We start from the raw sequence: 16609 nt of genomic DNA, 5'->3' as shown, positions 1-16609 counted from the left end.
AAGTTAACTTAGATAAAGGCAGTTTCGTGCATGTTGGTAGGGCCAACACAGAATACGCTTTTCATTTGCAGGGAACAAATACTAAAAGAGGTTGTGAGAGAAAAACATCTAGATGTTATTGTGCACAGCTCACTGAAGATTCATGACCAATGTAGACAAGCTGTAGCTAAAGCTAACAAGGCCAGTTTGGACATTGAAGTCCCCCACCCAGAGTACATTCCGTGCTTTTGCTACCCTCAGTGCTTCGTCCAAGTGGTGCTCAACATGGAGGAGGACTGATTCATCAGCTGAGGGAGGCTGGAAAGGTGGTAATCAGCAGGAGGTTTCCTCACCCATGTTTGACCCGAGGCCATGAGATTTCATGGGGTCCGGAGTCAATGTTGAGGACTCCCAGGGCCACTGCCCCCCTCCCCCGACTATATACCACTGCGGTCCTGCTACATGTATAATATGTATGTTTATGCCTGTGATTCCTCATTTGGTGAGTTCACTATCTCAGCTGTGCTACGTGGGGCAGGAAAAGGCAAGTGGAGTGTCTCCTTGTTCTGTTCCCATGCATCTCCCAGCTGTTAATTATAAAGTACGTATGGCAAAAACTTGGTCACCAGCTTCCTTCTCTTTGCTAAGTAACGTTGTGTGACATGGGGAAAAAAAAATCAAAGCACAAGGAACAGAATTAAGACAGCCAAACAATGGAAGACAATACCAAAATTGTAGCTAGTGATAACATTCAAATTACAGGGGCAGTCTCTGCGCAACTGGGTTCAATAGAGCTCTCTAATCAAGAAGGAATACGCCATGACATACAATTTAGTTCTGCAGTGGCTACATTCACAGGGGCGTCCACACATGTCCCCAGTGCTAACCATGGGTCCCAGCTACAGAGGAGAGTGCAATAGCTCCCCATACATCCTACCGCACTGAAGCTGCAGACTGCAGTGCAATTTTTTGTTAGTCATTGATCATGTTTATTTGTTAGGGGGTGAGGTTTGCTCATTTGGTAGCACTCTTATCCGAGTCAGAAGGTCGTGAGTTCAAGTTCCACCGCACACTTGAGCACCTAATCTAGGCTGACACCTCAGTGCAATACTGCAGAAGTGTTCATTGTCGGATGTGCCATCTTTTGGATGAGATGTTAATCCACCCATCCAGCATCCATCTGCCTGTTCAAGTAGACGATAAAGATCCCACATCAGTACATAAAGAAAAGCACGTAGTTCTCCCGGTGTACTGGCTAAATTCCTCCCTTAACCACCAGCACCAAAAACATATTATTTGATTATCCATTCACTTGCCATCTCTGGGACCTTGCTAGGTGCCAAGTGGCCAATCTACCTGTCTATAAAGCAGCAATGACTCACTTCAAAAATAATCAATTGGTTGTAAAGCACTGCGGGACACTGAGGATGGGGGCTAAGGCACTCTATAAGTGTAAGCTCGCTCTTCATGTTTAATTTATTTGAGTGACATTTTAGCTATTTTTATAAATTCTCATTTGCTACCTTTGATTCAGCCCCTTTCTTAAAATCAAGAGCTTTTTGTTTAAATGCTATCTGAGAAATTGACAGCAATGGAATTTATGTAGTGACTGATGGATTTGGACTGAACTGTCAGCCTTCTGCCAGTGACTACCAAAAGGTAATTACAGATAATTGAAGAGCTTCAATTTAACAATCTACACAATTCAGAAAGAGAGAGGTAGGGGCACTGCTTCCATTTGCTTACTTAATATATAACATCAGTGCATCTAGTTCCTGTAGAAGTAGTGAACCTAAAAGTCCCCAACAGAGGTGGCAGTGACGAGAAGGAGGGTGCGACAAGACTAATCGGTGAATAACATTTCATTTTTCAAGCTACATCGCTGCCAACAATCAGCATCATCGTACAGTGGTCTGGACCTTATTTAAAACAGTGGCTTTCAAACTCTTCAAGATCCCTTGCAAAACCAAACACACTTCTTGCAAACACTGACGTACTAAAGCAGACCTCTCAAAAATGACACACTTCCCGGAACTCCTGAAAATACTGACATACTCCAGCAGAAATATGGACACATAATTTCTGAAAAATAGCATCAACTACCCAAAGTAAAGCAATGCTACTACAGAAAATGTTTTCTGTTTTTAAAGCAAAAGAAATAATTTTGTTTGATGACGCTCCTGTGAAGCACCTTGGGATGTTTTACTATGTTAAAGGCCGCTATATAAATGCAAGTCGTCGTTGTTATAAGTCAACAAATACAGAAAAATAAATACAGAATTTTCTAGCCACTGTGCTTACAGAGCAGTCCCGGATAGACAAAAAAAATCCAATGACTTCAGGACCCTATGAGACGGTACGTTTTGTGAATCTATGCTTGAAAGATGTGCATAAAGGCTCCACCAAAAGCTACACTCTTAAAGATGTAAACTAAAGGCCATGCACAGGTTTCCCCCATAAAGGAAAAGATTGCTGAAACAACACTAAATTTAAGTTACAAACAAAGTCAAAAGCCCCGATTTTAACCTAACCCACCTGGTGAGAATGGGGCGGGTTTGGGTCAGGCGCCCAATTTACACCCGGCTCCACCGAAGTCAATGGTCCTTAAAATCTGGCGGAGTGTAAATCGGGCACTTGACTCAAATCTGCACCGTTCTTGATGGGTGGGTTATGTTAAAATCGTGGCTTACGTGTATAAGCTTCAGAGAAAACAAAACGGTCAGCAATTCGAGAAAGTTGCCTTAACATCTAAATTTTAAATCTGGAAGTGTTATATTTCATCATCTTTATTTTCTCTAGTAAAACAGCTGAAAAGACAATATTGAAGAGTCATTTAATCCCTTATAATAAATGGTTTCAAATGAACTGCATAAAAAAACCCTTTACTTCATAAATCAATACAACTTGCATTTATATGCCTTTAATGCAATAAAACGTCGCAAACCGCTTCACAGGAGTGTTATCAGACACAAATTGAAAGCAACCCAAAGAAATAAATATTAGGATAGGCTACTAAAAGCTTAGTCAAAGCGTAGGTTTTATCAAGCAATTTAAAGGAGGAGAGTGAGGTAGAGGGAGGGAATTCCAGAGCTTAGGGCCTAGACGGCTGAAGGCAAGGCCTCCAATGGTGCAGCGAAGGAAGTGGGGGACGCACAAGGGACCAGAGCTACCAGAACGCAGAGTTCTCGGAGGGTTGTTGGGCTGGAGGAGGTTACAAAGATAGGGAGCAAAAGTGCTAAATGTGATAACATAAATGATAACAAATTGAACACCAAATCCAACAGACTTAGTTATTTATATTGCATTCTAACAAAAATGTATCAATTATTTTCCTCTGCTTTTGTACATGCTCAGTATGTGCAGTGGAAATCATTAAAGACAGTGCCACCTTGGCTCAGTGGTACCACTCTTACCTCTGAATCAGAGGCCCCGTCTGCCCTCTCAGGTGGATGTAGAATCATAGAAGTTACAACATGGAAACAGGCCCTTCGGCCCAACATGTCCATGTCGCCCAGTTTATACCACTAAGCTAGTCCCAATTGCCTGCACTTGGCCCATATCCCTCGATACCCATCTTACCCATGTAACTGTCCAAATGCTTTTTAAAAGACAAAATTGTACCCGCCTCTACTACTGCCTCTGGCAGCTCGTTCCAGACACTCACCACCCTTTGAGTGAAAAAATTGCCCCTCTGGATCCTTTTGTATCTCTCCCCTCTCACCTTAAATCTGTGCCCCCTCGTTATAGACTCCCCTACCTTTGGGAAAAGATTCTGACTATCGACCTTATCTATGCCCCTCATTATTTTATAGACTTCTATAAGATCACCCCTTAACCTCCTACTCTCCAGGGAATAAAGTCCCAGTCTGTCTAACCTCTCCCTGTAAGTCAAACCATCAAGTCCCGGTAGCATCCTAGTAAATCTTTTCTGCACTCTTTCTAGTTTAATAATATCCTTTCTATAATAGGGTGACCAGATAACATGTAAAAGATGATGTAAAAGATAACATGGCACTATTTTGAAAAAGAGCAAGGGAGTTCTCCCCGGTGTCCTGGTCAATATTTATCCTTCAACCAACATCACTAAAAAAAACAGCTTATCTGGTCGTTATCATATTGCTGTTTGTGGGACCTTGCTGTGCGTAAATTGGCTGCTGCGTTTCCTACATTACAACAGTGACTGCACTTCAAAAGTACTCCATTGGCTCTAATGCGCTTTGGGATGATCTGAGGTTGTGAAAGGTGCTATAGAAATGCAAGTCTTTCTTTCTTTACTATTACTAACCTGGTACACAGCACTGTCAAAATGCTTTGAAAAAAGAGAGATCACAGAGAAACCTTCGGTTTGGTGCAAGTTTCCTCCTTTTCTCAAGGTTGGAGCAAATCATCCATGAATGAGATCTGGATTGAGTTAGGACCTATTAAGATGTCAAAGCCCCCCCAGGTGTTGTGGATTGGTGCAGGTACTATAATTGTTGTGCTCGATGTGGTATGGCTTCATGGATTTCCTGACAGTAGAAGAAGTCACCAGACAGAATGTGACAACATCATATTCTTATAAATGGTGAACAAAAGACTGTACCTCTCATTTTCATTTCTACCACAGGCATTTCTCCAATCTATGCCTTGCAGATAGCTGATGCCTTGACCCACTAAAAAGTTTCTGGTGAAAACATCATCACTCACAGCAGTACCATGCAGAATTCCTGCCGCAGAGAAGGCAAATGTCGTTTTGAACCTTCGAGGAGCCAGTCATAGGAACATTCAGATGATGAGACATAATTCCATGAGAAGCTGAATGAGAAATGGTTGGCGACCATGGTCAGAAACTTCAGTTCCGAGTGTCAAAATATGAGAAAAAGAGCAGAAAAAGAGGCTAGTACCCAGAGTCATAGAATACATGTGCTGCTTCAGATTTGTGATGACCGAGCAAAGGAACTGGCTGATTATCCTTATTTACCACGGAGAGTGCTTCACCTTCCCTCTATAGTGGAGAGCAATATAGACATTGAACAAAATTTTTCAGTTACCTGTGTCATGAACAGATGGCTGAACAAGATTCAATGAGGGTGAGGGAACTGATCATGCAACTTAATAATCAATTCCACATATTTACCGAAGACAATTGTATGCGTTTATTAATTAGGTTAAATAATGCTTTCTTCATTAAATCTGATTAGCTCCATTTTCTGAGTATGAACATTTTGTTTTAATTTTGACTCAATAAAAAGCAGGTATTTGCTTGCAGTTGTGATTTTTTTTCACCTAAATTCAGGAAAAATTACAAATCAAATATACAGAAGAAGTATCCATAAGCCAACAATCAACAGGTGAACAAAAGGCTGTACAAGATGCGCCAGTATCTGATCTAGCGATGATCTGATCTTCTTAGCTTTCGCTTTGGTTTTGGGGGGGGGGGGGGTGAGCGAGGTAAGGGGAAGGAAAACTGTATTTCTATAAGGCAGCAAGATTATTTCTGTAGTTTTAATTCTTTTCACTTACACTGTGTGCTACCGTTGCTTGCTTCAGCGTCTCCGTCAATGCCACTCAGTAACAAGATAACAACAGGTAGATGGAGCAACTTGTCCTTTATGTGGATAAGTATGTCTGCTTTGCACCTTCTCTCTGATGGCAGAGTAGAGATGGAGAAGCTCACTAGAAACTCAGCTGCCTAGGCCCTGAGCTCTGGAATTCCCTCCCCAAACCTCTCCCCCTCTTTCTCCTCCTTAAGACGCTCATTAAAACCCACCTCTTTGACCAAGCCTGTCCTAATATCTCCTTACGTGGCTCGGTGTCAAATTTTGTTTGATAACGCTCCAGTGAAGCGCCTTGGAACATTTGACCACATTGAAGGCGCTGTATAAATGCAAGTTGTTGTTGTTGTATATAGGAAATCATAGCCCTTATCTTTGTGGCAATGCACATTCCTTTTTGGTGCATTGAATGACGTGTGTTTCAGGCAGCTGATCTAGGTCCATGAAAACATAGTACAATGAATGACAGGTTGCCGTCTTAAAGGACAAAAACAGTAAAAATAATCACCTTAAATGTAATTCAAACATTCTTTTATGGCTTCAGAAGTGATGCAGTAATGCTCATGTAAATCTGAAGCGGTCAAGTATTTAAGTATTTCAATCCTAGATGACAACGATGCTAATTACAATTGACTACTGAAAACAAGTCGGTACATATCAAATATTTTATATCACAAACAAGTAAATCGAAGTTACTGAACTCCTCAAAAAAATCCCCGCCATGCATTCTAAATAAGACTGAAATGTCTCTACCAATAAAATTCTAAGTGCAGTAGTTGCTAAGCAACAATCCCCACCCCCCACCCCCAATGCTGCAATATGAAACAATTACATCACACCACATTAACAGATTTTCCCTTACACTTCCAACCCTCATTAACAATCCCTTTATAGCTGCACTGGATATATACATACATAATCTTATCTCCACAAAACACATCACTAATTATGTAATATTCACTCTAAATGCTACTTAAGTTCATTTTAATTTTCTCTTCACACATCCTTTCCTTAATACTAGAGGACCTATGGGTTTTACCAACAATTTTCTTCCCTTCTTTCCTCAGTTTGCTTACTTTTACAGTGCCATGCAGTCCCTCAACTGCACACAGAGTTTCTATTTTTAATCTATTTCTAAATAGCTGCTGCATTCACTTACATTACAGTGACTACATTTCAAAGTAATTCACTGTATGTGAAGTGATTCGGGACTTTGAGAGACCGATAAGGATATATATGAATCAGAGCCTACAATTCAAAAGTACGACATTGGCTGTAAAGCTCTTTGGGACTTCCTGAGGTTGTGAAAAGCACTACATAAGTGCAAGTCCTTTCACCCTCCTTGAAAGAATGCTTTTGTTCTATGCAAAAGATTCAGTTCTTTTATTTAGTTGGAATTTTCCCTCCATTAATGCATATGGATTTTTAACCAAACTTTAGATCATAACCACTACTCCCATTTTCTCAGACTGCAGGTGCTGGTAATGCTTCTGCTGTTATCATTTATACCTTCTCTGGACCCATCTTTTGTTTCTTTACTTGTCCCATTACCACCACCTTTTTCCTTGCACCATCATCCATTTTGTCATTTAATCACTCTTGCCCTCCACCCCATCACAGACCTTTCTTCTTTCCTCCCTCCCCCCTCCTTTTTTTTTTCCATGGCTCTGTACTTGTTATAAACTGTTCAATCTCTAACTTCTTCCGATTCTGATGAAAGGTCGTCGACCTGAAACATTAATTCTGTATCTCTCTCCACAGATGCTGCCTGGCCTGCTGAGTGTTTTCCAGCATTGTCTGTTTTTATTTCAGATTTCCAACATCTGCAGTATTTTGCTTTTATTATAATCATGTCGCTGGGTAACCAAAAGAGGAATGGCTAACAATGCTGTATTCATTCATCATTTTCTGCAGTATATAGCTCAAGTAGTAACACACAAGTGATAGTCACAAAATAAATTTTTGATCCACAGCTACATGTAGCGGTGCAAATTTTGGACCACAGCAAATGCAATTAGTTATTCTATACATGTTCCATGGAGTCCTACATATGTGTAAATGACTGTGTAACCCATGCACCAATCTGTCAACATACATACCGCAGACACAGGGGCATGCACATGCGCACGGACATAATGTTCTGCTGTCACAAATTGTGTTGGTGATTTTTTTTGAAAGACTGGCATCCAAGCAGCATAGAAAGAAAGCCACAGAAAATGTGAATAGCCAGTAATGGCTTATTTTTCAGAACAGTGCATTATGTCATAGCTTCTACTGATGTGATGCATATAGCCGCAGCACAGAATCACCTCTTCAGACAGCCTTGTACCCAAGAAAAAACTCTAAACTGATGATCTTGACAGGATTATATTGCATTTCTTTTGTCACACTGCACCAATAAGGCATGTAGTATAGCTAGAGCATTAAATAATACTCTTAACATCTGAATCACTTCTGATTTTAGGACTAGTAGTTCTGCAGTATTTGAGTAATCATACTGAGTTACAGATTTTCTCAAACTGTATATTTACCTCTCCCAACTTTGTCAATACTTTGTTTTAAGTTAGTTATTCAATGTATTGAACATATATTAAAACCATAAAAATTAAAGCCTAAACAAATTATATTCCCATCCAGCTCAGAAGCTGCTGATTTTATTTTTATTTTTACGTAACAAGTTGCAGATATAGAATCATAGAATGGTTACAGCACAGAAGGAGGCCATTCGGCCCATCGAGCCTGTGCCGGCTCTTTGTAAGAGCAATCCAGTTAGTCCCATTCCCCCGCTCTTTCCCTGTAGCCCTGCAAATTTTTTCCCTTCAAGTATTTATCTAATTCCTTTTTGAAAGCTACGATTGAATCTGCTTCCACCACCCTTTCAGGCAGCACATTCCAGATCATAACTACTCGCTGCATAAAACAATTTTTCTTCATGTCACTTTGGTTCTTTTGCCAATCACCTTAAACCTGTGTCCTCTGGTTCTCGGCCTTTCCGTTAATGGGAACAGCGTCTCTTTATTTATTTTATCTAAACCCATCATGATTTTGAACACTTCTATCAAATCTCCTCTCAACCTTCTTTGCTCTCAGGACAACAACCCCAGCTTCTCCAGTCTATCCACGTAACTGAAGTCCCTCATCCCTGGAACCATTCTAGTAAATCTTTTCTGCACCCTCTCTAAGGCCTTCACATCCTTCCTAAAGTGCGGACATACATTTAAAATAAAGCCAATGCATTCCGAATCAGATTAAAATAATAAAATGTTTGCAACATAATTCGTTTTAATACTAAAGAAAACCAAAAAGTCCAAACCAAACATTTCATCCGAACATTAAACATGGATGGCACTTTAACAATGAAATACATCTGTGATATTCATGAGATTGCTTCATCTGCTCATAAATTATTTTTGCCACTAAAATTTACTTCTACAATAACCAGAAAGTAAAATATTTGACACATTTAATTTTGTATATACCAATTATAAATAGTGAGAAATTTTATGAGAAATGAGAGTGCTTAAATTATATTGGGCTGGATTTTCATATTGGAGATAATGAGATAAAAAGTCTTGAGACACACTACTTATGCAAAAATGGTGAGAGTGAGAGAGACTAAACTTAAAGTGATTTTTGTTCTTTACAGTAGAGAAATATTTTAGTTGATAAACACATTGTGATTACATGCAGCGTTATGGTAATTACTGACAATAAAGAATTGGAGGCAATAAGCCCCTGTTAACCTTGTTTAAGAATAGTATAAAATTCTAACCAATGAGAGGATTCATAATAATTGAAAATGTAATCAAAAACATTAGTACATAATACATGATTCCGAAAATGTTTAAATTGCAATTTTTCACATTATATTTTTCTTCCTTTATGTAAAACTTACCACATATAATGCATACTCCCCTTTCCTTGCAACACAAAAACATGGGAAAATATTGTAAACCAAATAATGTTCAAATACCGCAATGTTTTGTATATAACATGCACCATTTCACATTTAAAAATGAGCTTGTTGCAATGCATAATGATGATCCCAAGGCACTATTTGAAGAAGAGTCTTTCTTCAACCCAAGTAGATTAATTGGTTATTAATCGCGATGATTTGGGACTTCTCGTGAGTCGACAGGACAACAGTAATGCACGGATTATGAAGCATTTTAGATATCTCTGAGATATGCTATATAAATTCAAGTTCTTCCTTAACTATTACCAATCGTGATTTTTTTTATTACAAGTGCAGTGCAATATACAATAACACTAGCTATATGTGAAAATGAGTTTGAGGCCCACTTCAGCCATAATGGCCTTCTGTAATCTACAACTTGGGTTTCCCACAGTTCCCTGTCAGCAACTACTAACTGCAATAGGAAGCTTGATTAGGTCCTCAAGCATCACTGCTGGCTTTAGTTTTCAAAAAGGACAGCTTTAACATCATGCGGACCCGTACAGAGACCAGCCACAAGAGAGTTTTGTGATTAACTATCCCTCTATTGTGGGAAGACCAGATCTCCTCAATCCACTCCACTATCCGTTCATCAGGCACCTAACTTTTTGTATTGTTCTTCTTCAATGCTGGAGGGCAACTTTTCAAAAGGTGCCGTCTTTCTTGTGCTCATCAGTTTCAACGTATTGGTTGAATTCACGCCAGCAGCACAGTAAAGTTGGTCCGTTTACAGCTAATGGTTACCACTGACGTGCATTGTTCCCCTTGCTGGTCCATGGTTTTACAGTGCACACAGGGCTCAATGCATCCTCCCACTGTGCTTGATGGACCTCAATTGACCCCAATTACAGTCCATTTAGTTTGCTGCCAATGGCAGCTGGGCCACTAATGCAAACTGACAATGCAAATTAGGTGACACTGCTTCCTTTGGACTTGGACTGCTATATCAAAAAAAGGTGCTTTCTGCAAACATATCCAGAAGCAGCATCACCGTCAATGGCAATACAAACACAAGTGGGCTTGGAATCAGAGGTGGAGAGATTTTATTGGCGTCAGTGGGCCAAGTGGCTGAACCCCTGCCCATACACTACAGCACTTGCAGGCCAACCATTGGGATACAGCAGTCAGACGTACAGACACAAATCTCAACTTTGTGTAACCTTGGCCATGTGCAATTGTGATTTTCTTCCGGCTGATGTCGCGCAATATAAAAACAAGACAATTTCTGAGGAACTAAGGAGAGGTATTGTAGAATTATGACAGCAAATTCGTGATTAAATACAGATCATTTGCTACAGCTATACAAAGCTCTGGTTAGACCACATCTGGAGTACTGTGTACAGTTCTGGGCACCACACCTTAAAAAGAATATACTGGCCTTGGAAAGAGTGCAGCGCAGATGCACCAGAATGTTACCAGGGCTCCAAGGGTTAAATCATGAGGCGAGATTACATAAACTAGGCTTGTATTCCCTGGAATATAGGAGGTTAAGGGGTGATTTGAAAGGAATTGATGGGGTGGATACAGAGTAACATTTTCCGTTGGTGGGGGAGTCTAAGACAAGAGGACATAACCTTAAAATCAGAGCCAGGCCATTCAGGAGAGAAGTTAGGAAACACGTCTTCACACAAAGGGTGGTAGAAGTGTGGAATTCTCTCCCACAAAAAGCAATAGGTGCTAGCTCAATTAATCATTTTAAATCTGAGATCAATAGATTTTTGCTAGCCAAGGGTATTAAGGAATATGGAGCCAAGGCGGGTAAATGGAGTTCGGATACAGATCAGCCGTGGCGGAACAGGCTCAAGGGGCTGAATGGCCTACTCCTGTTCCTATGCTGCAGGAAGTACAAGTTACAAATGAACAAACTTGCAACTATGCAGTAAACAAAATACTTGGGCAAAAACACTTTTCTATAGAATGCACCTGGGTTTCAGATCCATTTCATTGCACAGCATGGGGCAGTTCATGAAGACAAAATTATGATACTGTACTTAAAGTGGTTACTTCTAGTCAAAGTCAATCGAAAGGATATAGACAGGCTGGTGGCATGGGTGGACACATGGCAGATGAAATTTAACACAGGAAAATGCGAGGAGAGGCAATATTAACCGGAGGGCACAATTCTAAAAGGGGTACAGGAACAGAGAGATCTGGGGCAAATGTACAAAAATCGTTGAAGGTGGCAGGGCAGGTTGAGAAAGCGGTTAAAAAAGTATAAGGGATCCTGGGCTTTATAAATAGAGGCATAGAGTACAAAAGCAAGGAAGTCATGATGAACCTTTATAAAACACTGGTTCGGCCACAACTGGAATATTGGGCTCGATTTTAACATTAAAAAAGGGTGGGTTGGAGGCGGGGGGGGGGGGGGGGGGGGGGGGGGGGAGAGCGGGGCATTGAAAATTGCCACCATTTCAGACCCGCCCCCAACCCGCCCATTTCCGGTTTTCACCGGGACAGGCGACCAACCCGCTCCCAAGAGGCGGGTCGGGTCTTAAAAGCTTTCAAGAAGGCTTCAGGCCTCCATTTTTCTGGACTTCCCGATTTTAACCCTGGGGGACTGTGACTCCCGGGCCTTCTGTTTTACACCTCGTCAAAGGAGACGAGAAGGCCCGAGACTAACAGGTAGGTGCCTAGAAAGGCACAGCTTGTGAGCCCAGAGGAGCAGGAGTACTTCCCCCAGGCTCAGCAAGCCAACCTGCATCGACCCCCCCCCCCCCCGCAACGATCGTGGACACCCGATACCCGATCCCCGATCCCCGATCCAGATCCTCCCCCTCCTGACCCCAATCACCCCCCCACTCCGATCCTCCCTCTCAACAATCTGGACCCCCACGATGACCCCCGATCCCTCCCCCATGACTCACGACCCCCGTGCCATCCTATGCCCACCTATGCCCCCCCCCATCCATATGAACAAAGACTTACCTGAACACGTCCTCTCCCTGATTGGTCTCCCGTCTGACTGAGACCAGCCTGTCAATCAGCCAGTCAGTTGGACGGAAAACTGACAAAAAAAGACGTTCTTACGTCAAAATCGTAAGGACGTCTGGGAAACCTGTACTAATGGGTTTCTTGTCCTCAATTTGAGCCCCCGCCCCCTTCCCAGCTCGGTTTCAAAATCGAGCCCTTTGTAGTTCTGGGCACCGCACTTTCGGAAAGATGTGAAGGCCTTAGAGAGGGTGCAGAAGAGATTTACTAGAATGATTCCAAGGATGAGGGACTTTAGTTACATGGATAGACTGGGTGGTTCTCCTTGGAATAGAGAAGGTTGAGAAGAGATTTGATAGAGGTAGTCAAAATCACGAGGGGTCTAGACAAAGTAGAAAGAGAGAAACCGTTCCCATTGGCGGAAGGATCAAGAACCAGAGGACACAGATTTATGGTGAGTGGCAAAAGAACCACAGCGAGTGGTTAGGATCTGGAATGCACTGCCCGAGGGGGTGGTGAGGCAGGTTCAATCATGGCTTTCAAAATGGAATTGGATAAGTACTTGAAAGGAAAAAAAATAGCAGGGCTTTGGGGCTAGGGCGGGGGAGTGGGACGAGCTAGATTGCTCTTGCAAAGAGCCGGCACGGACTCAATGGGCCGAATGGCCTCCTTCCGTGCTGTGACCTTTCTATGATTCTATGAAAAGCAACAGCTGCAACATCTTGGTAAGACAATGAACCGTGTGGCCCAACATTGGACCAAAGCCTGCAGTCTCCCCAATGGTGGTTTCCAACTGTATTTAGAAGGCACGTCTATCTCCACTGGGAGGGAGGAAAAAACTGCAAGCAAATCACTTTGGCCCACTCCTACACAATTCCTGGTGGCAGTTTATTAAATAGGATTAATAGAGGTGTGGGAGATAGAAACAAGTTGTCAGTCTTCTCATCTCGAAAGTGAGAAATATAATCATAGAATTTTACTACACAGGAGGTGGCCATTCAGCCCATTGCACCCGTGTTGGCACTCTGAAAGAGCTATCCATTAGACCCATTTCCCGGTCCTTTCCCTGCATCCTTTTAAAGAAAAATCAAATATTTATCCATCATCCTGATATGTCCAAAAAATGCTTTTTTTTTTAAAAAGATACTTCTCTGACGGTTCCAAAAATATCAATTTATTTTAATTTAAGGAGCCACGGATTTAACGATGGAAAATATACTTTTGATTGAATACTCTCACAATATGCAATTTTAAAAGTAAATATTTTTTCCAGAAAGCCTAAGCTACTAAAGATCACTGGATGATCTTAACACTGTTTCCATGGTTTTCTACTACCTCCTAGGCAACAGCCGCCCTCTAAGTATAGGCCTAGGAGTCAGAGCTTCCACATCTAGTGCTTTTAATAAAATGTAATTTTAGGGTGCTCCAGAAAAATATGAAATGGAGAATCAACTCCTTCACTGCTGCTGGAGCACAAAATTATGAGATACTTGAACATAAGCCCATTGCATGGACAATCACATAGAATCATAGATTGAATTGTAGAATGATACAGCACAGAAGGAGGCCATTTGGCCCATCATGCCTGTGCCGGCTCTTTGAAAGAGCTCTCCAAATTGTCCCACTCCCCCTGCTCTTTCCCCATAGCCCTGCAAATTTTTCTTCTTCACGTATTTATCCAATTCCCTTTTGAAAGTTACTATTGAATTTGCTTCCACCACCCTTTCAATTGTAAACAATTTTACAACACCAAGTTATAGTCCAGCAATTTTATTTTAACTTCACAAGCTTTCGGAGGCTTCCTCCTTCCTCAGGTAAATGTTCAGGAGCTCCTCGAAGCCTACGCATGCGTAGGCTTCGAGGAGCTCCTGAACATTTACCTGAGGAAGGAGGAAGCCTCCGAAAGCTTGTGAAGTTAAAATAAAATTGCTGGACTATAACTTGGTGTTGTAAAATTGTTTACAATTGTCAACCCCAGTCCATCACCGGCATCTCCACATCATGACCACCCTTTCAGGCAGTGCAAATCCTAAAAACTATGATTCTCACCACTACTTACCAGAGGCTTAACTAAACCAGCCATAGCAATGCTGTGGTTATAACAGCAAGGCGGAGGCTGGGTACGCTGCAGCGAGGGGGCTCACCACCTAACCTTCAAAGCCATCTCCAGCATCATGGAGCTATTTGCTTGATCAGCTGGATATCCAACCCCCACTCCCCCCCCCCCCCCCCCCCCCCACCCCCCAAGTATGTGATTAGTTAACTGATCTCAGATGGCATGGATGAAGAGACACTACTGTTAACCTCAGCTCCCAAGGTTAGGGAGGGAAACAAATATATCAGCCAGGGGTCCCAACCAGAAGTTTGCAGTGTGAATGCTAGTGTGCTACTGTGATGCCCTCCACAACCACCCCCCCCAACCACCATGTTGAATAGCTTGCCAACACCCGCAACCCAGGCTTACATGTGAATGGCCACTTGGGTGAGGTATCGGAGATGTAACTGGAGCTTATAGAACTGTACCCCAGGTGGGAGTCAATGTCTGCAGGAGAGGAGGAGAGGAAATGGTGCTAAAAAAAGAGTATGTTGTGAATGTTTAAAGTGTAATTTAATTTTACTTTGTTTATATTTGTGGTGAAAAAGTCACCTCAATTTCTTCAGGTAGTACGCCTCAGACTTGAGCAGTAAGAGAACTTCTTCACTCGAAATGCATCATAAAAGTTTACATGTAAATTGTGGATTTTAGCTGCTACAATTATACAGCTCAAGGCTTTAAACAATAGTCCTAGACAGTGCTTTGCATGGTAAAGAGTTCCACTCACAAGTAAACAACTGTAAAAAAAAACCCTCTTTGAATGATTAGTGTTCAGCTGACTAGACTCACCGGTCTTCAAAGTCAAAGTGAAGTTAAACTTCCAGCAAATGGCTGAGAGCCTGATTTGATGGAAGCTTTTAGGCCATAATTAATCTTGAGTTGGAAATATTAAAATTCTCCTTCCAGAAGTAAAAACAGAGCACAGCCTACCTGGGAACACTGCCTGTCAAGCTTCCTTCACTAGAGGATGATTTAGGTCTTGTTTCTATTTCAGTCTTCAGTTTTTCAGTTACTCCACTTTGTAGCTTCTGTTGATCTTGCTGCCGTGTTTCCTCCTGTGACTCTTCACGCTGCTCCTCCATCTTTTCTTCTTTCTCACTCTCACTTTCATTGTCACTATCTTCTCCCAAGATGTCGTCCACCTGCCAAACGGGGGTTATAGCGATAAATTAAGTCAACAAGAACTTGATTTAAAATGGCTTGGTGCACATGCAGAGCCGAGCAACACCTCTCCTTCCTCTGCTTGAAATGTGCATCCACTCTTCCCTTTAAGGGCGCTTCAACTACTCAACTTGCTTGGACCTAAAGCCAAAGGCCCTCAGAATTGCAAACAAATGCACAGCTAACCTTGTTGATAGCCTTGCATTAACTGAATACTTCCAATGAAGCATCAATCACCCACAAATCTTTTTCACCTCTGTTGCTGAACACATTTCACCTTCTACTTTGATCCGCATTTCTTGTTCCAGTATGTATAATCTTACATTTATCCATAAATGTCTTCGGACAGGGGATGAACACACATATCTTTTCAAAATACATTAAGTCCGGACAGAATGTATTTCTTTTCCACAGAAGTTGTAACACTATGAGAAAACTACAGCAAAAGATGGAATCGAAGTGAAAAGACAAAAGCACCAGACCCATGGAATTTCAGTCCGAAGGGGCAACTATCAGTGAAAGCGTAATTATAAAGTTGCAAGTGCGTGATGCACCAAAATGCATCATTTAGTCACAATAGTTTTCTCTCCTCCCAAATTAAAGAAATTTGTCAAATTCTTTTTTGTGCAGTCAGAGCCACTTTAAAACACTTATTCCAATTTTAAAAAATTATTACTGGTGTTATTCAGTAATGACAAAAAAAGCTCAATTTTAAAGCGGCTGTGATCACTGATAATGCCACAAGTGATCCTATAACAAAAATTTATCTTCTGATTAAGGTTGGCTGAAATATATTGGGAAAACAGGGCGATTTCTGTATTTCATAGAAAGAAAAGTAAGAACTTGCATTTCTATAGCGCCTTTCACGACCTCAGGACATCACAAAACGGTTAACAGCCAATTACGTACTTTTGACGTGTAATCACTGTTGTAATGCAGGAAACGCGGCAAACAATT

The 16609-nt window shown here is 41.5% G+C and overlaps 1 protein-coding gene across 2 annotated transcripts in view; it reads right to left on the bottom strand.

Annotated features, from left to right (window-relative positions):
* The window catches only part of ctdp1 (CTD (carboxy-terminal domain, RNA polymerase II, polypeptide A) phosphatase, subunit 1), a 285855-nt gene that overhangs the window by 78248 nt on the left and 190998 nt on the right, over positions 1–16609 (bottom strand). The window contains exon 12 of one of the 2 annotated variants that reach the window (XM_067981951.1): positions 15422–15633. The exons of the other annotated variant lie outside the window; for it this stretch is intronic. Coding sequence (XP_067838052.1) covers positions 15422–15633 — 212 coding nt within the window. The remainder of the gene's footprint in view (positions 1–15421; positions 15634–16609) is intronic. 2 annotated transcript variants of the gene reach the window in all.

The sequence above is a fragment of the Heptranchias perlo genome, chromosome 3, assembly GCF_035084215.1.
Source record: "Heptranchias perlo isolate sHepPer1 chromosome 3, sHepPer1.hap1, whole genome shotgun sequence".
NCBI lineage: Eukaryota > Metazoa > Chordata > Chondrichthyes > Hexanchiformes > Hexanchidae > Heptranchias > Heptranchias perlo.
Note: the sequence above shows the minus strand (reverse complement) of the source record. Positions and strands in the feature narration are given on the sequence as shown.